The following is a 27,021-nucleotide window of genomic DNA, read 5'->3' on the forward strand; positions in this document are numbered from 1 at the left end:
TAAACAATAATGGTGCATCTTTTGTCGAAATGATGAATGTAATCAATGTAGAGAAGAGTTAAGTGGAAATCATCTGCCTCACAGGCATTGGGAGGGGTGGGAGGGGGGTATATTGGGGTTCTTGGTGAAAAATGAGTACTGGTGAAGGGAGAGGTGTTTGATCATTGTATGACCGAGACTTAAACCTGAAAGCTTAGTAACTTTTCCCACAGTGATTCAATAAATAAATAGAAGAAGAAAAATAAATAAATAAAACTATAAAAAAAATAAGGTGAAGTTCATGCCAAATTCAATCAGCTAATCAGTGGCTGAATAAATAGCAGTACTCCTACATAGAAAAAACAAAATAAAGTTTTGGGATCTCTTTTTAAAAATAAATTCTGTAAAATTCAATTATGAACAATTTTGTAAATCATGGTGTTTTAAAAATAAAAACAAAAATTCTCTGGGACCAAAGAGATGATACAGAGGTTAAGCTATGTGTCTTGCATCCTGCTGACCCCCAGCACCACATTTGGTCCTCTGAGCACCACCAGGTGTAGCCCCAAACCCCCTAAATAAATATATATACACACACATATATGCTTCTTAGTTTTATATGTGTATATGTATAACACGCATAACATACATATATGTTACTTTTGGTAAGAAAGAGACAATACAGTAAAATCTGGACTTCTGAATAGATCTTATTTTATAAATTTGACTTTTTTCAACTCCTGGGAAGTGAAGTAGGGGATATTTTTGGGATTAGACTCAGGGCTTTGCAAAATACTAGGCAGTTCTGGTCTGACCCTAAATTTGACTTTGGAACTATGTAAATCTGTAACTGTAAAATGAAATTAAAATAGAGAATCCCTAAAAAGGAAACAAAATGAAACAACTACATATCAAGTTTGTAGTAATCAAGTTATTTCAAATGATGAAAAAATCAATAAATTTGGTAGAATATCACCAGTTGATATTTGCTAAGAACATACACAACTCAACACATAACAGACACACACACACAGTTTTTCTTTTTTTTTTGGTTTTTTTTGGGGGGGTAGTCATACCCAGCTATGATCAGGGATTACTCCTGGCTCTGCACTCAGGAATGACTCCTGGCAGTGCTTGGGGGACCATATGAGATGCTGGAGATTGAACCCAGGTTGGCTGCATGCAAAGCAAGCACCCTATCCCTATTCTATCATTCTGGTCCCAACACATTTTTTTTTTCACTACACTTACTATTACAATCAGTGTTCATATTGCAAGTAAATGGGGACTATAAACTCCATCTTGTTCTCCACAGAATTTTATTATTTATTTATTTTAATTTTTATTAGTGAAACACCATGAGGTACAGTTGTGGACTTACAAGTTTTTGTGCTTGGGTTTCAATTATACAATGATCGAGTATCCATCCCTCCGCCAGTGCCCATTCTCCACCACCAATGATCTCAGTATCCCTCCCATCCCCTTTTCCCCCCATCCCATCCTGCCTCTGTGGCAGGGCATTCCCTTTTGTTCTCTCTCTCCTTTTGGTTGCTGAGGTTTGCAAAAGAGGCATTGAGTGGCAATCATGTTAGGTCTATAGTCTACTTTCAGCATGCTTCTCCCATCGTGGGCGGATCCTCCCAACACCCTTTACTTGGTGTTCCCTTCTCTATCTGAGCTGCCTTTTCCCCTAGCATGTGCGGCTGGCCTTCAAGCCATGGAGTGAACCTCCTGGTACTTAGTCTCGACTATTCCTGGATGTTAGTCTCCTATTTTGTTACTTTATATTCCCCAGATGAATGCAATCTTTCTGTCTGTCCCTCTCTTTCTGACTCATTTTGCTTAGCATGATACTTTCCATATAGTACCACTTGTACATAAATTTCATGACTTCATCTTTTCTAACAGCTGCATAGTATTCTATTGTGTAGATGTACCAAAATTTCTTTAACCAGTCATCTGTTCTCGGGCACTCGGGTTTTTTCCAGATTTTGGCTATTGTGAACAGTGCAGCAATGAACATACAAGTGCAGATGTCATTTCGATTATACTTTTTTTGCCTCTCCGGGATATATTCCCAGGAATGGTATTGCTGGGTCAAATGGGAGCTCAATTTCTAATTTTTTGAGAATCGTCCATACTGTTTTCTAAAAGGGCTGAACCAGCCGGCATTCCCACTAGCAGTGAAGGAGAGTCCTTTTTTCACCACATCCACGCCAACACTGGTTGCTTTTGTCCTTTTGAATGTTCTCCACAGAATTTTATTTAAAACTTTTTTGATTGAGATTCTGTGATTTACAGTCACTTGATCACTTGACTTCCCTTTACTCATCGTTTTGCTCGAGTGGGCGCCAGTAACTTCTCCATTCGTCCCTGTCGCGTGCTAGTGTAGCCCAATGGCATCTGTTTGTTCTAGGAACATGAAAAACCCAAACTGATCGTTCAGGGTCTTGACGAAGAAGTCTGACCATCTCGTAGGTGGGCGGCCATGTGGTCTTTTGACATCCCATGGAATCCAGTTGGTAATGGCTCTAGTCAAGCAGTCATCTCCAAATCTCATTATGTGACCAGCCCATCTGATTTTCGACGCCTTGGCAAATGAGACAGCATCCCTGATTCTTGACCATAGATACAGGTCAGAACTCCGGATTCTTTCTCTCATTTGAGTGAAATGTGATACTCCAAGCATAGCTCTTTCAATTCCTCTTTGGGAGACCTGAATAGTGTTATCCTGTTTTCCTAGGGCCCAGGTCTCTGAAGTGTATGTTAATGCAGGAAGAACAGTGGAATCAAAAAGATGTGCCCGGAGCCAGAAGTTCTTCATCCTCTTAGCTATTTCTTCAACGCTCTTGAAGGCGTTTCAAGCGGCTCTCTTCCTCCTGCACAACTCAGGTGCCAGGTCATTCGTCACGTTGACTTCTCGACCTAGGTACACATAAGCTGTTGCATTTGGAGATGGTCATTCCGTTGAGAGTGAATGGAACGTCAGGAATGAGACTGTTTCTCATAAACATTGTCTTTGTGAGATTCAGCTGAAGTTCGACCTTTCCACACTCATGGTTGAAGTCGGCCAGCATTTGTGCCGCTTGGCTAATGTTTGGTGTTAATTAGAACGATGTGATCAGCAAAGCAGAGGTGGTGTAGTTGCCAACCACTATCTTCACTCCCATTCCTTCCCATTCCAGTCATCGCATGACATTCTCGACAGTGGCACTGAAGAGTTTTGGTGAAATGGTATCACCCTACCGAACCTCTCTCTTGACATCAATGATCACTTCTTCGTAGAATGGTGAGATCCTGGTAGTGAATCTGTAATACAGCTCACGGAGGAGACTGATGTATTGAGTTTGAACACCCTGTTTGGCTAGGGCTTCGATGACCGCTTCTGTCTCAACAAAATCAAAGACCTTCTTTAAATCAATGAACGTTAGATAGAGCGGCATCTTGAACTCCCGAGAAACCTCAATGAGCTTGGTTATCGTGTGGGTATGGTTGATTATGCTGAATCCTTTGCGGAACCCGGCTTGCTCTCATGGTTGTCCTTCATCTAGTGTGCTGCCAATCCTATTCAGGATGACTCGAGTGAACAGCTTGTAGATGACAGACAATAGGCAGATCGGGCAATAGTTGCCAAAGTCATGGATGTCTCCCTTCTTGTACAGTAGTACAGTCCTGCTGGTTTTCAATTGGGATGGAACCTTGCATTCAGATAGGTAGCGTGTGAAGAGCCAAGCCAGTGTATTGATGAGTACTGATGGCAGGTTCTTCAGGTGTTCAGGTCTGACCTTATCTGTGCCAGGTGCTGTTCGTTTCTTTTTTTTTTTTAATGTAGGAGTACTATTTATTCAGCCACTGATTACCTGATTGAATTGTGCATGAACTCCACCTTACTTTTTTTTTCATTTTTTATAATTTTATTTATCGAATCACCGTGAGAGCAGTTACAAAGCGTTCAGGTCGAAGTCTTGGTCATACAATGAAACACCTGTACCTTCACCAGTGCCCATTCTCCACCACCAAAAACCCCAGTATACCCCCATCTCACACCCTCCTCCTACCTGTGGGGCAGATGATTTCCACATTACTCTCTCTCTACTTTGATCACATTCAATATTTTGACACCAGACCCACCATTATTATTTGAGATTTTACCCCAACACTCAGATCTGCTGAAAAGACAACAGTAGACAATTTGTGTTCTATTGCTGGTTATGAATAACATATGATGTCGCGTGGCTGCAGTAGGGCCATGTGATTTTGAAATTCCGAAACTTTAACACTTAAATCTAAAGGGATTTCTGCCAAAAGCCACTGGGTTTCAAGATTTGCTCCTGAGTCTCTGGGATCATGGCCGTTGAGCAGCTTGATCAGGAGCCAGAGAGGCCGTTTGTGGGCAATGACTAGGGTGAGGAGGAGAGGACTGGCTCCACCCCCATCCCGTGAGGACCAAAATGTCTCGTCACTGCAGGCCCAGACCTGACTGTCCAATGACCTCTGGAGGATGACGGCTACTGAACTGCCAAGGGGGAGCAGGCAGAGGGACAATACCCTTTCTCCCCTGGGGTGGCCAGCAACAGTAATCTACTGCGTGGTCCAGATGCATTTCTGCCAAAAGCCGCTGGGTTTCAAGATTTGTTTCTGAGTCTCTGGGATCAAGGCCGTTAAGCAGCTTGATCGGGAGCCAGAGAGGCCGTTCGTGGGCGATGACTTGGGGTCTAGTTGGGGTGGGGAGGACAGGCCCGGCTCCCCCCCCACATCCCATAAGGTCCAACAAGTTTCGTCACTGCTGGCCCAAGCCTGACTGTCCAATGGCCTCTGGAGGATGACGGCCACTGAGCTGCCAAGGGGGAGCAGGCGGAGGGACAACACCCTTTTCCCCCTGGGGTGGCCCGGCGACAGTAACCTACTGTGGGGTCTGGACGCATTTCTGCCAAAAGCCACTGGGTTTCGAGATTTGTTTCTGAGTCTCTGGGGATCAAGGCCATTAAGCAGCTTGATCAGGAGCCAGAGAGGCCGTTTGTTAGCGATGACTTGGGGTCCCATTGGGGTGGGGAGGACAGCACTGGCTCCACCCCCATCCTGTGAGGCCCAAAATGTCTCATCAGTGGGGACCCAACGCTGACTGTCCAGTGGCCTCTGGAGGATGGTGGTCACTGGGCCCCCGGGGGGAACAGGCCAAGGCATGAAACCTATTCCCACCTGGTTTGGCCCAGCACCAGTAACCTACTGCAGGGACCGAACACATTTCTGCCAAAAGCCGCTGGGTTTTGAGATTTGTTTCTGCGTCTCTGTGATCATGGCCGTTAAGCAGTCCGATCAGAAACCAGAGAGGCCATGCCTCCAATTATATAGCTAAGCCGGAGGTGGTTTGTGGGTGTGTTTCTCACATACCTAAGTTTTGGCCGTTTACTTTCTTGGTAAACTTTGCCCCAAGTTTTTGGGGTCTGGCTAAAGGCACAGCAGCAATTTTGGGGTATCTGGAAGTCTGAAGGCACCATCAGGCTGCTGATGCACTCGCCTCACAGCTACAGATTGACCTGCAGGCGGCACCATACCCCCGCTGTTTGTTTCTTTACCGACGAAATGGCATTTCGAATTTCGGAAGGGAGAACGTTGGGAACGACATATCCATCCTGCAGAAATTGGTATGTGGGCAGGTGGACATGGCTATCAAAGAGATCTGAGTAGAAGTCATGGATAATCTTCTCCATTTCCCTTCTGGAAGATGTGATAGATCCAAAAGCATTCGTGATTTACAGCACTGTTAATGATTTCCCAGGCAAATAATTCCAGCATCATACCCACTTCTAGTTTATGCACCTCCATCTGCCAAGGACTCTGCAGAATTTAAAGTATTTCATCCTTTGCTTCGGATTTTTTACATATAATAAGTTTCTATACACTTTTTATAATATTATTTGGTTTGTTGGTCATGCTGGGCAGTGCTCAGGGGCTGTTCCTGGTGCACTGTTTAGGGGTCACTCTGATGGTGTTCAGGGGGCCATGGGGTGGCAGGGATAGAACCTTTGCACCTATGCCTCCTGCATGCAGCATTCCAGTTCTCTGAGTAGCCTCCTCATCTGTATTTAACTGAGAGACATTAAAAAAATTGACAAAACCTACAGATGGAGAATCACTGTCACCTCACTGCATGGCCTTGTGACTACTGGTGAGACTGTGTCCTGACTGCATCTCTTTCATCATTCTCCTCATGTCTTCATGCTTGTGAAAGACTTCAAAGTCAGAACCTCCAGGTCAGGTCTAAGTGACAACACGGGTATAAGTGATAACCTGAACTGTCTAGAAAACCAGCCAAACCAGCCTAGAGGGGCTGCAGAGGTGGGTCAGCCTACTGAGCACATTTTCTGCATGCATGAGGCCCGGGTTTGTTTCTCAGCAGTGTGACCCCCAAACATTACCAGAAATAACCCTTGAGCAGGCTCAGGAGTAGTCCCTGAATACTTCTGAATGTCGCCCGAATACACATCCACACCTGGAGAGGGAAACTACAAATCTTGCTTCCCTTTATCTCAAACACCTGCAGCCCTTTGGGAGACCAAGTTCCTGATACCTTACGACAGTAACTTCTCTGCTCTTTGCTGCCTTACATTCTTCCTTGTGTTTGCACGAGATCTCCAACCATCTCTATCGATACAGGAGTCACAGTAAATAGAGCAACAAACACTACAATATCCTGGGTAAATATCCTTGAATTATAGCCTGCTGCTAGTGTTTACATGCCTGTCTCATATAAGGTCTGCTGAGCTAGCAAAGTGAAGACAGCAATTCAACTTACACAACATTCAACACAAGGTATTAAACTGAGCCAACAAATTTGCCAAAAATAATGAGGAAAAGACGGAAAACTTTAAATGCCATGAAATAAGTAGCCTGCCTGAACATCTTAAAACAACAGTTATAACAATGTTAAATGTAATCAGAAAAAAAATGAGGGGCCAGGAGATGATGGCTCAAAAGGCTAGAGTGAATATGTTGCAAGTTAGAGCCCTGGGCTGTGCCCCTTGCCCACTGCATGGTTCCCCAAGCACCACTGGGAGTGCCCCAAAACACCAAACAGCAATGTGAAATTTATAAAAATTACTAAAAACTCAAACTAAAAAATGGACTTAATAAAATGATAGCTAAAGACTACAATAGAGAAGCTTAAAACTAAACAGGAGGGGAGTATGGTGCTGCCAGCAGGTCAACCTATACCTGAGGGGCAAGTGCATCAGCAGCCTGATGGTGCCTTCAAGCTTCCTGATACCCCCAAATTGCTACTGTGCCTTTGGCCGAACCCCAACAACTTGGAGCCAAGTTTACCAAGAAATTAAACAGCCAAAAGTTAGGTATGTGGAAGAGGATAGAGAGAACAAAAGGGAATGCCCTGCCATAGAGGCAGGGTGGGATGGGGGGGTTGGGGGGTGGGAGGGATACTGGGATCCATGGTGGTGGGAAATGGGCACTGGGGGAGGGATGAGTATTTGATCATTGTATAATTGAAACCAAGCACAAAATTTTTTAAGTCTACAACTGTACCTCATGGTGTCTCACTAATAAAAATTTTTAAAAAAAGTTAGGTATGTGGGAGCCACACCCTCAAACCCTCTCTGTCTCAGCTAAACAAGCTCATTTATTGATCTAATTTCAGAGACCCATATATCTTGAAAGGGATTAAAAAAAAATAGCTGCAGTTAGGGCTAGCTATGCAGAGCACTAAGGGCGAGTGGGCATGCCCCACAGGGCATATGCCAATAGTTTATTTCTCTGGAAAAGATGGAAACAAAGGTTATGATCCAGAGACACACAAAAGAATCTCTGAACCAAACAACTTGCTGCAGAGATGCCTCCGGGCTTTAAGCCAGGCCTACTCCACCAGGGTGCCCCAGACAGGGGTGAGCATTGTCCCTCTACCTGCCCTCTAAAAACCCCAGTGGCCGCCAACTTTTAGAACCAATGACAAGTGTAGGTATGCGGGTTCAGTGACAGCAAACTCCAGGCCTTAGGGGATAGGGGATGGTCTGATCCCTCTCATCCCTTCCTTCCCCTGGGACCCTGGAGGTCACATCCACAAACTGCTTCCTGCTGCTACTTAAGCTCTTAATGTCCATGATCCAGAGACACAAAAGAATCTCAGAATGGAGAAGCTTGCTGCAGAGATTTTTCCAGCCCTAATTATCTGAAATTTTGGAGTTTAGGAGCACACGGCCTCTGTCATGGCTGCTGTCACAGCCACGTGACATCTTATGCTATTCATAACAAGCAATACAAAAGAGAGTATGGGGGGACTGTCTGCCATAGAGGCAGGGGGGGAGGGGGGATATTGGGGTTCTTGGTGGTGGAAGATGTGCACTGGTGGAAGGTCGGGTGATTGATCATTGTATGACTGAAACTCAAACAGGAAAATTTGTAACTGTATCTCACAGTGATTAAAATAATAATAATAATAATAATAATAATAATTTTAAAACAATAAAATAAAATTAACGTTCTGAATAAAAAATTAATGTGGAGGTCATGCCCAATTCAATCAATTTAATCAATGGCTGAATAAATAGCAGTACTCCTACATAAAAAAAAAAACTAAACAGGAAGGGGCCAAAGAAAGCACAGGAGTTAAGGCACATATATTTTTTTAAGGCACATATTTTGCATACAGCTGACCCCAATATGATACTTGGCATAGAATATGGTATTACAAGCACTGCCAGGTTTGGCCCAAAGGACATCAACCCTGAGTAGAGGGCTTTGGGTGACTGACTCCCAAGGTGGAGTTTGTGCCCTGCTTTGTCAAGGTTGTTTTTTATTTGTTTTGGGGGCCACACCTGTTGGTGCTCAGGGTTTACTCCTGGCTCTGCAGTGCTCAGGGGGATCATATGTGGTACAAGGGATGGAACCCAGTCTGCCAGTTGCAAAACAAGTGCTTTAACCCCATACTCTTTTCATCCTCAAGTCTAGTTATAGACCTTTCCGCAAAGTGCTCGGGAGCAATGATGCAAATAAGAGTCATTGCTAGGGTTGCTAGAGAGTTGTCAAGAGAAAAAGTCTGAAATTTTGTGATCTCTCTTCAATTCTTATGAGGGTCTTTGTTTCTGCTCTCCTGAGAGGCTTGGCTTTCTGTTTGGGCTGGTTCATTCTGAGTCTCAGGAGGCCTTAGGGGGTCCAGTCTGGCACAGCCTTCTTGCTCTTAGACTGGCAGAAGTGCTGGCAACACAGTAACTCAGTTGCATAGCAAGTCTTGGTTTTTATTACATCCCCAAACTCATTGCCAAGGGGGAATCACCTCCCTAATTATAGACTTCACTAGGTACTCAAAAGTTATTTCCAGAATCCAGACTCCAGAGAAGGAGGATGAAGGGGGATTGAGAAGGAGAATGAAGTAGCATGGGGGAGGAAGAAGTAGGAGGGGAGGCAGAGGAGAGAGTTAGGAATGAATGGAGAGAGGATTGGAATAAACTGCAACTAAGACCAAAAAAAAAAGTTATTTCCTGGATTAGTTAATGAACCAATTCTGGCCAATAGCACTCCAGCCTCAACCACAAACTTCATGGTGTCATGAAGTTCCGGCACAAAGAAGCTCACAAGGGACCACTCTAAACTCCATATTCCAAATGACGAATGAAAGACACACTACTTTGCATAGGAACTGCAAAAACATAAGCTCCAATGTAAAATATTAAGTGACTTAGGTTCACAGAGCTTATTAGCAAGGAGTTTAGGATTAATCGAAGCCAAATGTCTTTCAGTCTGTATTTTCCCTTTAGTTCTCCTTTTTTCCCCTTTTTAAATAATTTATTTATTGAATCACCATGAGAGCAGTTACAAAGCTTTCAGGTTTAAGTCTCGGTCATACAATGAAACACCCGTACACCAGTGCCCATTTTCCACCACCAAAACCCCAGTATACCCCCCATCCCACACTGTCCCCCTACCTGTGGGGCAGATGATTTCCACATTGCTCTCTCTCTAATTTGATTACATTCAAAATTTCTACACCAGACCCACCATTATTATTTGGGATTTTACCCCAACATTCAGATCTGCTGAAAAGGCAACAGTAGACAATTTGTTTTCTATTGCTGGTTATGAATAACATAAGATGTCCTGTGGCCACAGCAGTGGCCATGTGATTTTGGAATTCCAAAATTTTAACAATTAGATCTGGAGGGATTTCTGCCAAAACCTGCTGGGTTTTGAGATTTGTTCCTGAGTCTCTTGGCTCATTGCCATTAAGCAGCTTGATAGGAGCCAGAGAGGCCGTTTGTGGGCAGCGATTTGGGATCTTGTTGGGGCGGGGAGGAAAGGGCCGGCTTCACCCCCATCTCTTGAGGCCCCGTGTGTCTTGTCACTTCAAGGCCCAAACCTGACCGTCCAGTGGCCTCTAGAGGATGGCAGCCACCGAGCCGCAGGGGGAACAGGTCAAAGCACGAAACCTATTCCCACCTGGGGTGGCCCGGAGCCTGTAACCTACTGCAGAGACCGAATGCATTTCTGCCAAAAGCCACTGAGTTTCGAGATTTGCTTCTGAGTCTCTGGGATCATGGCCATTAAGCAGCTTGATCAGGAGCCAGAGAGGCCGTTTGTGGGCAGCGACTCAGGGTATTGTTGGGGTGGGGAGGAAAGGGCCAACTCCACCCCCATCCCATGAGGCCCCTCGTGTCTCGTCACTGTGGGCCCAAGCCTGACTGTCCAATGGCCTCTGGAAGATGGTGGCCACCGAACCGCCAAGGGGGAGCAGGTGGAGGGACAACACCCTTTCCCCCCGGGTTTCCGGCACCAGTAACCCCTTGAGGGGACTGGACACATCTCTGCCAAAAGCCACTGGGTTCCGAGATTTGTCTCTGAGTCTCTGGGATCATGGCCGTTAAGCAGTTTGATCAGGAACCAGAGAGGCTTTGCCTTCAATTATATAGCTGAGCAGCCAGAGGTGGTTTGTGAGTGTGTCTCCCACATACCTAACTTTTGGCCGTTTACTTTCTTGGTAAACTTTGCCCCAAGTTTTTGGGATCTGGCCAAAGACACAGCAGCAATTTTGGGGTATCTGGAAGTCTGAAGGCGCCATCAGTCTGCCCATGCACTTGCCTCACAGGTTCAGATTGGCCTGCTGTCAGCACCATACCCCCGTTCCCTTTAACTCTCTTTTCTCTATGTCCTGTTTTATTTCTAAGTAGGCATACCTATGTAGACGTTTTAAATTTAAAACTATTTTTTTGGGGGGAGGGGACACTCAGAGGTGCTCAGGGATTATTCCTAGCACTGCACTCAGGAATTATTCCTGGCGGAGCTTGGGGGATCACATGGGATGTCAAGGATGGACCTGGTCGACTGCATGGAAGGCAAACGGCTTTCCTTCTGTAATATCTCTCCGGCTCTTTTTGCTTTTTGGGTCACACCCAGCAAGGCACAGGGGTTATTCCTGGCTCTGCACTCAGGAATTACTCCTGGCGGTGCTCAGGGGACCATATGGGATGCTGGGAATCGAACTCACGTCGGCCGCGTGCAAGGCAAACGCCCTACCTGCTGTGCTATCACTCCAGCCCCTCTCCGGCTCCTTTTGAAAAATAAAAATATCGGTTACTTTAAAAAAAAACAACAACATAAACTCAGGCCAGTGAAGGGAGTAAAATTATTTCTTTGATCACTTTGTAACCAAGATGTAACGGATTTACTTACACTGTTTAGGAGTCTGCCTGAGAATAAAAGCCAGCTTCCTACTAGGCGGAGGGGCTGGCCAATCGGCGCCACCTAGGCCTCCGAGCGCGCCCGCCTACCGAGCTCAGGATTGGCGGACGCTCTAGAGGTCCCGCCCCCGTCTGGCGCCGGCGCGTGCAGGGGCGGGGTCGTTCTCGGAGTCTAGTGGGCGGAGTGGGGCGGAGCATCCTCGTCCTTCCTGGCTCAGGATTGGCCTTGGCCTCAGCTGACACCGCCTCGGGCCGGCCTCCCTGGAGAGCGCAGTCCCGAGGCGCGTGGGGCGGGCGGGGCCGGGCTGCGGCTGGGGCTGGGGCTCGGTGGCTCCTACAAGCTCGGGATGCTGTGGCTGGGTCGAGCTGCCGGGTTTGGGCCAAGGACGGGGCATGGCAAACGTGCGGGTGGCCCTGAGGGTCCGGCCCCTCAGCAAGAGGTGAGTCTGGGTGGGAGGGGGCGCTTGCAGCGTCAGATAGGCTGAGAGCAGGGTGAGGTCCCCCGCCTTAGCCTCTAAAGTGATTCTGGAGTGGAGAAATCGGAAACAAAGTTACCCTGGGGTCCGAGTCCCGGTCCGGTTCCCAAGTCCCACCCGGAAGCTGGGCGAGGCTTTTGGTGCTAGGTTGGCGTCGACCCCCCACGGGGAGAGCAGCCCCTACACGGCCCCGGGCGTCCTGCTCTCGGGATCTTAAGGATCGCGATTCACGTCTACTTGCACGGGGTGGGGCTTTTTCTTTGGGGAAGTGAAGTAAGAGCCGGGAAAGTCGCTTTCAGCCAGGAGAGGGTGACAGTATCTTTGGTGGCGCAGGAGAGCGTATGTAAGGACCGAGGCACAGGACTGTGTGTGCGCGCCAGAGTTTCTCCGTGGCAATGGGAGAAAGACAGATTGCAAGGTAAACTGAGGCGCAGAGAGTGATGGTAGCATCCTCGGTCCAACAGCACGTGTGTGAAGCCAAGGGCGTCAATCCCCAGGGGTGCCAGGACTAGGAGATCCACACCTCTCTGTGCTCCGGGCATCCAGGATGCATACCCGGTTTTCCCCGCCTCTGTTCCTTCCAGTTCCCTGCCTCGGTTTGGCCAGGAAGGGAAGGGAAGCTTCGTAGGTGATTTTATTTTCCTGGTTTTTGTTGTTGATTGTTTTTAAAGATCTTTTCGAGTTTGGTGACCGGTTGGGAAAGTGTAAAATGCACACTATGTGGTAAGAACTCCGGAAAGCATGAGACTTGGGTTGTTAGGAAACAATAGTTTGGATTGTTTGGGGAGAGGATTACGTACAGGGAAATGAGTTATGGAAGTAAACCTGGTGGTGCATACTTAGGACCTGAAGGCATATATTGGAATTGGTGTGTATGAAAGGGGCAGAAAACGTGGGGGGAGGTTTTCCATTTTCTTGGATAAAAAGCTGGCTTGAAAATTGGGCTACAGCGGGTAGGATGCTTGCCTTGCACACAAGCAATCTGGGTTCTATCCCCAGCATCCCATATGCACTTCTCACGCTAGCTTTGGCAGGAGTCCTCTCTGAGCACAGAGCCAGGAGTAAGCCTGGAGCACAACTGGTTGTGGCCCAAAACCAAAGAAAAGAAGAAAAAAAGGGAGACGGGGGCTGGTGTGATATGACAGTGGGTAGAGTGCCTTGCTCACAGCCGACCCAGGTTCCATCCCTGACATTCCATATGGTCCCCTGAGCACTGCTAGGAGTAATTTCTGAGTGCAGAGGCAGGTGTAAAGCCTGAGCACCTAAGCATCATCAATGTGATCCAGAAAGACCAAAAAAAAAAAAAGCAAATTGGGCAGAGAGGGGGTGTGGCTTGGATGTTGCTTGATTGTAGAGTGCATGCCTTCTACTTTTGAGACTCTAGTTTTAATTCCTTGCCCCTTCTTTTAAAAATAGGAAAAAAAAGCTTTAGTTCCCCCATGACAAAATTTGATACTAGCAGGAATTATGTCTTGATATGGAGGCTTTGAAAAGATAAGCACTTGACAGAATGAGAACATTTAGATGGCAAAGGAAAAAAGAAAAACAGGAAAGTAGAGAAGCAAAAAGAGATACAGGAAGGGGGCCAGAGTGATAGCCCAGCGGTTAAGTGCTTGCCTTGCATGCCACTGACTTAGGTTCAACCCCTGGAGCCCTGTATGGTCCCCTGAGCACCACAAGGAATGATCCCTGAGAGCAGAGCCGGGAGTAAGCCCTGGGCACCGCTCTGTCTCCCCTCTGCCCTCCAAACCCCCAAAAAAGGTAGCGTGAAGAAAGAAGGAAATAGCAGAAGCCTGAACCTCTGTCTCTGTATATGACTTGTACTGGTAAATGTCTTATTTATTATTTGTACCCTCTCTCATAGCTGGATGTATGGCTCAAGGGTTGGAGGTATCATGGTCCAACTACTCTACTAGCTTATTGAGGTAGCCTTTAGGAGAACTTATTTTGGCAAAAATTTCTTATTTGTGTGTGTGCGCATGTGTGTGGGGTTACTTCCTGTGGTGCTCAGGAGTTACTTTTGGCTCTGGAATGAGCAGGGGAGAACCACATTTTATGTACTAGGTATTGACCTAGGGTCATCTGCATCAAGGTGAGCGCCTTAATGCCTGCCCTCAGAAGAACTCCCCTTGAGAGTGCCCAGGATAACAAAAATTGATTACTGACAGTAATCTTTCAATTCTGTCATTTATAATAGTATAAAGTAAGTAGAGTGCTGTTGAAATAATTATTTAGGGCTGGAGCGATAGCACAGCGGTAGGGCGTTTGCCTTGCACGCAGCCAACATGGCCAACCCGAGTTCGATTCCTCCGCCCCTCTGGGAGAGCCCCGCAAGCTACCGAGAGTATCTCGCCCGCACAGCAGAGCCTGGCAAGCTCCCCGTGACGGATTCAATATGCCAAACACAGTAACAACAAAGTCTCCAACGGAGACGTTACTGGGCCCGCTCGAGCAAATCGATGATCAACGGGAGGGCCTTGTACTTAAACTATAGTACAGAATGACACCTCATCAAACAAAAGTGATGAGAAAAGAACATAAAACTTACTTTTAGCTGAAGTTAATTTCCTGAGCAGCAAGTGATAGGATGTTAAGCCTCAGATATCCAGGTGTGAGTAGATTATAGCAGGCTGAAAATTCAGCACATACATTTGGGAGATGTGTGGATAATAGATAAAACCAGAATATGCTCAGTGGAGAGGTCAATATCAATTCTGCCCTGTTAGTGAATCCTGCATATTCCTTTATCTCTAAACTTCCACTATCTTCCCTGAGGCTCATCCAGAACTCGAGATTCTGCTGATTTTGTGGTTCATTCCAAGGTTCAATAAGTCATTGGCACAAACTCAGTTAACAAAGTCACTGGATCTGTTGTACTTGGGAAGAACTTTTTGAGATCATCTGGTCTAAGCTTCCTCTTTTTTGTTGTTGTTGTTTTTCCAGACGATTAAAATTGCCTTTAAGTTTTAAAAAATAAAGCCAAATTTTGATTTACCAACCCAAGCTGCTCCTTAGCAGGATAAGAACTGAGCTTCAGTAAAATGATAATATAGGAAATGCTTTTGACATACTCCTGTCTGCTTCACAATTTTCTCTCTTGTTTGTTTTGGGACCACACCCAGCACTGTTCAGGGATTACTTCTGGCTCTGCACTCAGGAATTACTCCAGGAAAGCTCGGGGGACCATTTGGGATGCCTGGGATTGGTCCTGGTTGGCTATGTGTAAGACAAACGCCCTACTTGCTGTACTATTGCTCTGGCCCTGAACAATTTGCTTTCTATAACCAGAAAGTTTTTAATCTTATAAGATGCTCCTTGACTATGCAGACTCATTGATTGAGAGAACGTGTTCTGTTCTGCCAGTACTGTAGATTCTGGAAAACTCTTTATTGTCAGAAGATACTTTATATGCAATATATATCTTTTGGGGCCACATCTCTCTATGCTTGGGGCTACTCCTGGCTCTGCTCTGAGGGATCATATGGAGGGCTCAGGGGACCATATGGAGTGCCAGGGATTAAACCCAAGTTAGCCATAAGCAAGGCAAACCTTGCTCGCTAATATTCACTGGCCCCTACCCTACATATATTTTTACCTTAAAAATAAATCTGTAAAAAAAAAAAAAGAAACTGTTTGAATAGTTTTTATGAAGATTAACTGAAATAATAGGTTTTCAAGACACTTAGAAAACTATGCTATCTTAAATTTAAAATTAAAAAAATATTTTACTGGGACCGAAGTGGTAGTACAGCAGGTATGGTGTCTGTCTTGCATGTGGCTGACCAAGGTTTGATCCCTAGCATCTCATATGGTACCCCGAGCACTGCAAGGACTAATTCCTGAGTGCAGAGACCAGAGTAACCCCTGGGCATTGCTGGGTATAACCCAAAGACCCCAAAGCCAAAAAATTTATTGAGTCATTTTGAATTACAAAATTATTCATGACTGTGTTTCAGATATATAGTGTTCTGGCACCAGTTCCTTCAGCAGTGTCCACTTCCTTCCACCTTTGTCCCTGGTTTCCCCTCCCCCTCCTACTTCCTGTCTCTGTGTCTAGTGCTGTGGCATGTTCTAAAAAAATTACTCAGAACATGGAAAGTACAGGGATAAAGGCACTTATTTTGTACATGACTGTCCCAGGTTCAGTCCCTGACACTATGTATGATCTTCAGAACATTGCCAGGAGTGGTCTCTGAGCATTTTCAGGTGTACACAATAAACAAAACTATCCCCTTATGATAGTGGTTCTCAAATTATAGTATACATTCTACTTGGGAGCTTGTTACACTGGAAATTATTACTAGGTTTTCAAATGGATGACCCTGTTGATCTTCAGTTACCACGCCAGCAGTATAAAAAGATTGAAAACCACTGCTTTTCCACCTTGGGCATAATTGCCTTTCCAGTATGCAAGACAGGTATCAGTTCACAAGTATGAAAAGGTTGAAGAACTCTGGACTGGCTCCTGTAATTCTGATTCATGCGGACTCAAACCACTTTGAGAAGCATACAACACTTGCAGAACACGATTTTGGTTCTCTAAACACCACTGGAGTGATCCCTGAGCACTGTGACAGGAGTAGCATCTAAGCACAGCCAAGTATGGTCTTCCACCAAAATAAAAAGGGAAGCAGTTACCTGGTCAGATTCCCTCTTCACTACCACTTCCAGTTGCAACCAACAGAGGTTTTGATATTGTGGGGGAAAAACTTGTTTTTACTTGTTTGGGGGTTACAAATGATGGTGCTGGGGGCTCATTCTCAGTTCTCTGTCCAAGCTTCACTCCTACCCTGCTTGTTGATATGCAAAACATGTGCTCAGCCTGTTTATACAAAGAACCTTTAACCTAAGTCATGATTGTGGATTGATGAAGTTCAGAACCCAGAGACCAGAGGTAACTGAGATGCTCTGTCCTGTGTCATGCTCCATACTGGATTTACCTGAGTTTCAAGAGACTCTAATTGCAGTTTCTTTAACTGTGCCTTGTGACCCCCACAAGGGTTGTGGAACTGTGAGGGTCATACGAAATATTTGAAATTTGTTTTAAAATAAATTTATTTTTGATTTGTGATCAGCAAATATTTAGTTTATATACTATTTTGCATACCCATCTTCCCCAGGGTTGTGTAAAAATTTCTGAGGTCCAAGAGATCCCAAGTGAAAAAGAAGCCCTGTTCTAGTTGAGAATGGACCCTCTCTCTTTTTGTTGAGAATGGCCCCTCTCTCAACTTTGATTCAGCCATATTTTGAGGGCCTTTTGTCAGTTCTAGAGTACTTCGGAAGTGCTGGATTACCAGAGCACTGGCCCAGGCAGGGTCAAGCAACTCCTCACCCCTTACAATGTCAGCTTTCTGCAAAGAGGTCACATTCAAGACACTCTGCTTCACTTCAGAGAGTCCTCTCAGAAACCACACAAAAGGACACATCTTATTTTTGTTTGGGGGCCACACCCAGCTGTTCTCAGGGCTTACTCCTGGCACTGCTATCAGGGATCATTCTTGGTGGGTCTCTTGGGATCACATGGTGTGTGTGTGTGTGTGTGTGTGTGTGTGTGTGTGTGTGTGTGTGTGTGTTTCTGGGAGGGTTGGGGTGGTAGAACCTTGGTAGGCCATGTGCAAGGCAAGGCAAGCACCTGCTGTACTCTCTCTCTCTGCCCCCTGCATATTACTTTTCTAGTGGGTGTGGGGATAATAAAATTAGTTTTATTTTAACTTTTTTTTGCTTTTGGGGTCACACCTGGCTGTGCTCAGGGTTCACTCCTGTGCTCAGGGTATACAGTGATCAGCTTGGGTCACTACATGCAAGGAAGTATTTACCCACAGGACTCTCTCTGGTCCCTAAAACTAGCCTTAAAATGCAGGAAGAAAAAAATTATTTTCAATTTAAGAGATTTTTATTTTAGGTACTGTGATTTACAATAGTGTTAATGATAGAGTTTCATGCATGCAGTCTATACACCATAACCTCCACTAGATTGTTCCTCCCTCCCCAAAGGAGTAAAACTTACCTGATAAAAAATGTTAACATCAAAAATGGAAGATTTTTCATTTAAAATTGGGGTAACATTGTTTTCATAGCTGTGTGTTTCAGGAGTACACTTTCATGCTTCTTCAACTTCTGCATTAACACACTGGCCACTACCCCACTGACCACTACCCAAGTGGCAGTATCCTTCCACCACAATACACCAGGCTCTCTGCACCATCTGCTCTTCCCTCCCTCCTCAGCTTGGTAAACCCCACTCAGTAACCTGAGTTTGTGGGTTTGTTTCCCTGGGTTTTACTTATTTAGTCTGGTTTTGGGCACACCTGGTGATGCTCAGGAGTTACTCCTGACTCTGTATTCAGGGATCACTCTTGGTGATGCTTGGGGGACCATATGGGATGCTGGGGATTGAACCTGGGTTGGCTGCATGCAAGGCAAACACCCTACCTGCTCTACTATCTCTCTGGTTCAGTTTCTGTGGGTTTTATCTGTTCCCATGTATTTTGCTTCTCTAAATCCCTCATGTGGGTGGGTATTTGATATTCATCTTTCTTCTTCTGACTTAGTTCACTGAACATGCCCCCTTAAGTTATATCTGTGTTGCTTCAAATGGCAAAACTTTATCTTACAGCAGAATAATAATAAGGGTGGAAGATTATCTTCAGAAAAACCAAGGGCTGGGACAGAGTTTTATGATGCTGGTGTACTAATAACGTGTTTCATTTAGTATAATGTGCAAGGAAGAACACAAGAACCTTAAGCCAATTTAACAGAAATAATATCTGAGAGAGGGGCATTTTTCCCCCATTTCTTTTGTTGTTGTTGTTTTTTGGGCCCACACCCTGCAGTGCTCAGGGGTTACTTCTGGCTCTGCATTCAGGAATTACTCCTGCTGGGGATCAAACCCAGGTTGTTTGCATGCAAGGAAAGCACCCTGCCTGCTGTACTATCACTCCAGCTCAAGGGACATTTTTTTTTTTAATTCAAGACTTTATCCCACTCACTGACAGGCTTAAGAAAATATTAGCTCTGGGATCAGAGGATAGCTCAGTGGGCTAATGTGCATACTTTTGCATGCTGGAGGACTGAATCTACTCCCCGACCACATGGTTCACATAGCACTGCCAGGAGAGACCTAACTCTAGCATCTCTGGGTGTTACTCCAAAATCAAAAATAAGTAAATAAAAAGATTCTGGACCAATGCTGTTACTCAGCAGTAGAGAATTTCCTTTTCATCTGTGAGGTTCTGTTTGATCCCTGGCACCACACACACACACACACACACACACACACACACACACACACACATTGACTCTAAAGATCCCATTTCACTGTGTACCCTCCATCTTTTCTCCTAGACACCCCCTACAATTCTAAAGGTTACCTCCTAGGAACTCTGAGGAAGGATGAAAAATGAGACTGTGGGGGCTGAAGTAATGGCACAGCGAGTACGAGTAGGGAATTTGCCTTGCACGCGGCCAGTCTGGGTTCGATTCCCAGCATCCCATAGGTCCCCTGAGCACTGCAAGAAGTAATTTCTGAGTGAATGTGCCAGAAGTAACTCCTGTGCATCGCTGGGTGTGACCCAAAAAAAGAAAAGAGAGAGAGAGAGAGAGAGAGAGAGAGAGAGAGAGAGAGAGAGAGAGAGAGAGAGAGAGACTGCGTTTTCTCAATTTCCTGATCCCAGGCTGGCAATAATTGATAACTTTATCATAATTAGGAGGAAGTGCTAATAAGTGTAAGGTAATGTATAGAACTACTGTAGAACTGCAGAAGATTTTTCATTACTATCTTTGCTTAAGATCCCAGTGGGAATGAGAGGTGATACAGGATTATGTGCTGAAAGGCAACAGTATACTCCAGTGTTCTTGAGGCTGATTTCTAAAATGGAATTAATAGCCCCGGCCTTGTGATCCCACAAATCTGGGTTTAAACCCCAGCTCTGCCATGCCATTGCTGGCTCTGTGACTTTAGACACTGTCCTCCTGTTGTTCATCAATTTACTCGAGCGGGCCCAGTAATGTCTCCATTTTGAGACTCGTTATTACTGTGTTTGGCATATCGAATACGTCATGAGTAGCTTGCCAGCCTTTGCTGTGGGGGCGAGATACTCTCTATTCTCAGTAGCTTGCCAGGACTTTAGACAAGGTGCATCATTTATCTTAGCTTTAGTCTCCTATCTGTAAAAATAAGACACATTAGGAAGCTAGGAGGTTGTATCAGGATTGTATAAAGTGAAGCACACTACTGTACCTAATTTAATGCTCAGCACATAAAGGCTGCTGACAGCCAGCCATTTCAGAGCCCAATTTAACCATCTAGAGAAGTTTGACAGCCAGGAAACTTCTTGATGTGATGCCTGCAGACATGAAGACAGACATCCCAGTTGCGGAGACAGCAGTATGGAAACACTTCATCACAATCATGATGGTTTTAGTTTCTCATAAAAAATAAAATACTTGTATATAGGAGTCACACCCAGGTGCTTGGGGAACCATGCAGGATAGGGGGTGAAACCCAGGCCTTCGCTCGTGTAAGGCATGAGCTCCACCACATCCTGGCTCCAGCTTCTCTCTCTTTTTTGGTTAAGGAAAACAAACATTCATTATTCTCATGCTGGTCTGGGTCTTATTTCTAGGGAAACCAAAGAAGGAGGAAGAATTATTGTGGAAGTTGATGGCAAAATGGCTAAAATCAGGAACTTGAAGGTAATATTTTTTCCTTTTTCTTTTTATTGGAGAGATTATTATTATTGTTTGGGTTGTATATTATAGACAGTGTATAAATGTACAAAAATATTATGTGATCTTCTGAGATGAAAGCTTGCATGTGAATGTGTTTAAAATAAGAGAATGGGGAGGAAAAAGGCATATTATGGGAATTGTGGGAAAAGCTTTTTGTTTGGGGGGAGACATACCTGGTGGTGTTTGGGAGCTACTTCCTACTCTGTGCTCAGGGGTTGTTCCTGGCATTGCTTGGGAGACCATACCTTGCTGGGGCTCATAGCCCGGCCTCCAGCATACAAGGCATGCACTGGAGCCTATTGAACAATCTCTGACCTTGGAGGAACTTTGACTAGCCACAAGAATTATGAGGGGCTGGAGCGATAGCTCAGTGGGTAGGGTTTTTGCCTTGCACACGGCCGACCCGGGTTTGATTCCCAGCATCACATATGGTCCCCCAAGCACCACCAGGAGTAATTCCTGAGCCAGGGGTAACCCCTGTGCATTGTAGGGTGTGACTCTAAAAGAAAAAAAAAGTTCTGAAATAGGGGCTGGAGCAATAGTACATGCAGGGCAGGGCAAGTGACCCACCCTTGCATCCCAAATGGTCCCTCGAACACCATCAGGACTGATTCCTGAGTCATGGAGCCAGGAGTAAGCCCTGGACATCACTGGGTGTGGTCCAAAAACCGAAAAAAAGAAAAAGGAGTTATGGACTAAAGCAGGAAAGAATTTGAGGGGAGGGACAAGGGACTGACGATGTGACTCAGTGATAGAGCGCATGCCTTGAATAGGTTTGATTCCTAGCACCACACACATATACAAAATAGTGTTTGGGGGAAGTGGCTGCTGCAGCTCACATGTTATTAAACAACTTTTTTTGGAAACTGGTCAATATTTGCTTTAAAAATAAACACAAGGAAACGTTGGGGGGCATATTGAGTTTCAGTGATACTGGTTACAATTCATATATCCAGTAGAGTCTAATAGACCATGACTGCCAGTTAGACATTTATTTGACATTAATTCATCTAGAACAGAAGTTCCCAAACTTTATTTGACCTACCAATACTGTTCTCAGAAAAAAAAATCACTCAGTGCCCCCTAAAAGTTTACCTTCTTTCAGTGAACAAAGGGAAAGTGCTACCCACTTGTACCCAAAGCTACTACTGCAGTTTCCACCCCACCCGACCATCATTCCAGGGTCTCCTGGGGAGTGGAAGGGGGGTGGTAGAGCCCCCCTTTGAACATTGAAAAATGCTGATCTAGAAGTATCACTAGGAATTTTAGCATGCATGTGCTAGTGCAAAGTTCATTTTGTCTATAGTGATAACCAAGAGATTTTAGATCCCAGAAGGGAGTTAGTCACTAGCCCATCTTGCTACAAATCATCTTTACAGATCAGACTGAACTTTGAGTTACAGTTAGATAAGTAGGGAAGTTCCTTCCTCCCCCCACCCTTGCCCCTACCTAGGGCTAATTTCTTCAATTTCATTCTCCCATTCACCAAGCCAGCAGAAATGGAAGGGACTCTTCCTTTCTGGGTTCTGGGGAGTGGATTATTGATTGTAGGGAGGCTGTGTAACTCCTGCTGTAGTTATCCTGAAGTCAGTAATCCACATTCCTGAGAGCCTGAGGAAGCTGCATCAGGGTGATGTGGAGCCCAGTTTCCCATTCATGCCTGCCCCTATGCTACTTCTGTGATATGATCTGTTTCCTTTTATCAGCTCTCTGCCTACATGGGGATGCCAAACATTCTGCAGGAACTCTCTGGGGACAAAAGACCTATTCTCTATCGTTTCTTAATCATGGCAGTTGCTCATGTTTTTGGTGTTTAAGATTCTCTGCCAGCCAAGATCAAACTCTTATCTGCCCCCTGCATCTGTCCTGGACTGCTTACTTCCCTGAGGTCAGTTATCCACTGAGAATCTCCTTGTCATTCTGATAGTCTCAATCCACTGCTGTATATAATTGCTAGTGAAAAACTTTTTTCTCCCGGTCCAGCCTAAATTATAAATTATAAGACAAAGGTTGGTGGTTTTTTTTTTTTTCTGTTTTGTTTTGGAACCACTTCCCAGTGGTATTCAGGGATCACTCCTGGCAGACTCAGGAGACATATGGGGTACTGGGGATTGAACCAGCTTGACTGCATGCAGGCAAGTTCACTACCAGTTGTACTAATACTCTGGTCCCAAAGTATTTCTATGAATAATATTATTCCCAGTACTTGGATGTCAGAGAAGTTTTAAATTTTGGCTCTCCCCTCATACCTTGAGCAGTTGTATTGATCCCAATTCTTCCATCTGATGGGCTTTCTAATTCATAGAGTGTCCCTCTCTGTGAAAATCCTGGGTTAATATTGTGTCAGGTCCAGGATCCAAACTACTGATATAGTCCTATACAGAACAGGACCACTTAAATGATAGTGGTAAGAAATTGCCCAGAGAGGAGGACATTTCTTTCTAAGCTTCCTATGGTTGATTCATATGCAAGCAGATATAACATGATAGGTAAATTTGTCTGGTTCTATATTTATATCTGATGAGACAAGGGCAAAAGCATTTTTTCTTTTACTTTTTCAAGTATATATATTCTCATAATGGCCAGAGAGATGGCTCAATAGGGAGAGTGCATGTGGGAAGCCTGTATTTGATCCTTGGTACCTCATAGTCCCTGAACACCTCTGAGCACAAAGCCAGAAGTAGCCAAGGAGCACTGCCAGATTTAGGTCCCAAACTAAAAACAAACAAACAAAACCACCAAAAGACCACCCCCCCAAAAAAAATTGTCTCATAATCTGTCCAGGTTTCTCTAACTGCTGCAGAGAGAATCAAGTGCTTGGTTAGATACTTTATTTTCTATTGTTGTTTATTTCTGGGTAGGGGAGATATTGCAAATGAGAAGCTACCAGAAATCATATTTAATTTTAGGTGGACAATCGGCCAGATAGCTTTGGTGACTCTCGTGAGAAGATTGTGGCATTCGGCTTTGATTACTGCTACTGGTCTGTCGACCCAGAGGACCCTCACTATGCATCTCAGGATGTGGTAAGGTCATGTTTCTTCCTTTCTCCTCACTTTTCCATAAGTGAGTAATTACTGAGAAATTAACATGGAATTTGGGCCTTGAATGTTTCTTACTTAGTATCACTTGATCAGGAACTGATGATGTTTTTAGCTGAGAAGTGTAAGTAGGAGAGGCATCAGTCATAGAAAGAATAAAGGAAAGGGGATAAGAGTGCTTTCTCAGGCCATGGTTCATGTTCATTTAAACTTGATCCAGGTATGTGTAAATTAGTTCTGTTCCTACAGTAGGTGAGTGACTCACCTCAAAATTGATCTGATGGTGGGTGCAGCAGGGCTGAGGAATTTCTTTAAGTATCAGCTTGTGCTCTTGGTGCTCTGCATGACTACAAGTCTGTAGGAGCTAATTCTGTTGTTCTGAAGATTAAGAGAATCAACCAAGACAGCTGAGACCACTGGCCACCCTTCTTTCTGTGTAGTTCTCTCACAGGCTTCTGAGGCAGTAGGCTTGCCCAGTTTATATCATTGTCCAGGTTTGAGCACTCTGGAAGGTTATGCTTATAATTCTCAAAATAGCCAGCAAGCCTTACACCACTCAGTTTGTGATCTGACAGTAGTGCTCACCCCTGCTGCGACCAGGGAATACTCTCTGAAAGTCCCATGCTGCGGGGTTTAAGTGACTTTAAAGCCAAGCTTCTTAGACTGTTAAAAATTTTGTTTTGTGGGACTGGAGAGGCAGTAGAGAGGTTAATGTGGTTGCTATGTGTTGTTGTTTTGTGGCTATACCAGCTGTTCCAGAGCTTACTCTTGGCTCTGGGCTCAGGGATTACTCCTGGCATGGTTTGGGGGACCATTTGTAGTGCTGGGGATCAAACCTGGATTTGCTGGTGTGCAAGGCAAGCACCTCACCCACTGTACTATTGCTCTGGTCCCTTTTTAGTATTTTGTTTGTTTTGGGCCATCCTTGGCAGTGCTCAAGGATTACTTCTGACTCTATGCTCAGGAGTCACTCCTGGCAGGGCTTGGAGGACTATATTGGGTGCCAGGAACTGATCCTAGGTTGACCTTGTGGAAGGCAAAAGCTCTGTCCACTGTACTGTCTTTCTACAACCCCTCCAACCTTGAAGTTCTTGAGCATTGCCCAGTGTGGCCCAAAACATCCCACAATTCCAAATTTATTTTAAAATAATCTTCCTTATGATTTATTGTCAGTATTTGATTCATACACATATTTTATAGACCAGAGTCACATAAAAATTTCTCAGGTGAAAAGGATCAAATTTTTTTTTTAAAAAATCTGAGTCTGGGGCTGGAACAATAGCACAGTGGGTAGGGCATTTGCCTTGCACGCGGCCGACCCGGGTTCGATTCCCAGCATCCCATATGGTCCCCTGAGCACCGCCAGGGATAATTCCTGAGCGCAGAGCCAGGAGTAACCCCTGTGCATCGCCGGGTGTGACCCAAAAAGAAAAAAAAATCTAAGACTGGAGAGATAGTATAATAAGTAGGGCACTTGGCTTGTACACAGTCAACCCAGGTTCAATCCCCAGCACCACATATAATGCACTGAACCCATTAGGAGTGATCCCAGGGTGCTGAGCCAGGAGAAAGCCTTGAGCACAGCCAGGTGTGGCCCAGAAAACAATAACAAAACATTTTTTTTTAAAAATAAGCCCTGACATGGATGACAGAACTGTTTTTCTGCATGCTGAGATAGGCTTCTGATGTTTGGATAGTTATAAATCACTTAAGTGTAATTCCCTCATTATTTTCTTCTGATGGGAACATGTGGAAACCAGATCCTATATCAGAAGATCCTATACCAGAACATGTGGAAACCAGATCCTATATCAGAAGGAACTCTGTGGGACCCTTCTGTTATGATAGGACTATCTGACCTTTGTAGTCACTCACTGCAGTTCTTGTAAATCCTCAGCAGAAAAGGCAGTGGGGACATATGTGGCTCTTACAAAATATACATGAATGTATCTTCTCTGTACTTTACAATATGAAAGCACCAGTTGACCCAGGCTTGTCTTGTGGCCCTGTATTTTTATCTTAGCACTCAAACCTGTGTGAGGTTTCTGGTATTTGTAATGTTTTCACTGAGATCCACCAAGAAGAGCTTCCGAGTTGAACTCGCTCTCAATAACAGGATGGGACTCCTAGAGCTGTTCACAGTTTGTTTTGTTTTGAGTCCACACCCTGTGGTGCTCAAGGATTACTACAATCTCCAGGCTTGGGGTCACTTCAAAGATGCTGTAGGACCATTTGTGGTGCCAGGGATTTGAACCAAGATCAGTGGGATGCCAAGCAAGTCCCCTAGCCCCTCTGCTATCTGTCTTGTACCAGCTGCTCCCATTTGTGGTTGTATTTATGGCATAAAACAGTATTCTTGCTCTGAGCAGAAAGAGTGAGTTTTCCGGCAGCTATTTCAGTTCTTCTTGATTATAGGTTTTTTTTTTTTTAACATACAGAATATTATTCTTCTGGGTCAGGTCAATAATACAACGGGTAAGGTACTGGCCTTGCATGCAGACTTCATACCTAGCATCACATATGGTTCCCCAAGCACTGCTAGGAGTGATCTTTGAGTGCAGAGCCAGGAGTAAGCCTTGAGTGCCACTGAGTAGCCCATTTACCAAGCCAGCAGAAATGGAAGGGACTCTTCCTTTCTGGGTTCTGGGGAGTGGATTATTGATTGTAGGGAGGCTGTGTAACTCCTGCTGTAGTTATCCTGAAGTCAGTAATCCACATTCCTGAGAGCTTTTTGTAGGATCCTGGGTTCATTCCCCAGCACCAAATATTCTTCAGGCACTGCTGGTGTAGCCCTAGTAATTCTCAGGAGGCTCCCCTCCAGAAAAGTGAGTGGTGTAGAAATAGCTGAGGAACTGGGGAAGAAGAGAGATGGGGAGAAAAAGAGGGAGGAAGGGAGAAAGGGGAAAGATCCTTAGGCATTGGCCTAAGGATTGAAAAGGGATTACCTGTATTGTTCTTTCCCTACATGGCCCTATTGTCACCAGCTTCCTCATTTTCTCTGTTTTCATTGGTGCTGGAACCCAAGTTTTATTTGTGTCAGGCATGTGCTTTACTGTTGTGTCACATCCCTGCCCCTAGTCTCTTGTTCTTAAGGTTGATCATCACAGATTTAAA

The 27,021-nt window shown here is 44.9% G+C and overlaps 1 protein-coding gene across 1 annotated transcript in view; it reads left to right on the plus strand.

Moving 5' to 3' along the window:
- The first annotated feature begins 12,000 nt into the window (after nucleotides 1-12,000).
- The window catches only part of STARD9 (StAR related lipid transfer domain containing 9), a 112,085-nt gene continuing 97,064 nt past the window's right edge, over nucleotides 12,001-27,021 (plus strand). The window contains exons 1-3 of the mRNA XM_056133972.1: nucleotides 12,001-12,100; nucleotides 20,761-20,830; nucleotides 23,776-23,892. Coding sequence (XP_055989947.1) covers nucleotides 12,054-12,100; nucleotides 20,761-20,830; nucleotides 23,776-23,892 — 234 coding nt within the window. The 5' untranslated portion in view covers nucleotides 12,001-12,053. The remainder of the gene's footprint in view (nucleotides 12,101-20,760; nucleotides 20,831-23,775; nucleotides 23,893-27,021) is intronic.

This window comes from Sorex fumeus, unplaced genomic scaffold (assembly GCF_029834395.1).
Source record: "Sorex fumeus unplaced genomic scaffold, SorFum_2.1 ptg000098l, whole genome shotgun sequence".
Classification (NCBI taxonomy): Eukaryota; Metazoa; Chordata; class Mammalia; order Eulipotyphla; family Soricidae; genus Sorex; species Sorex fumeus.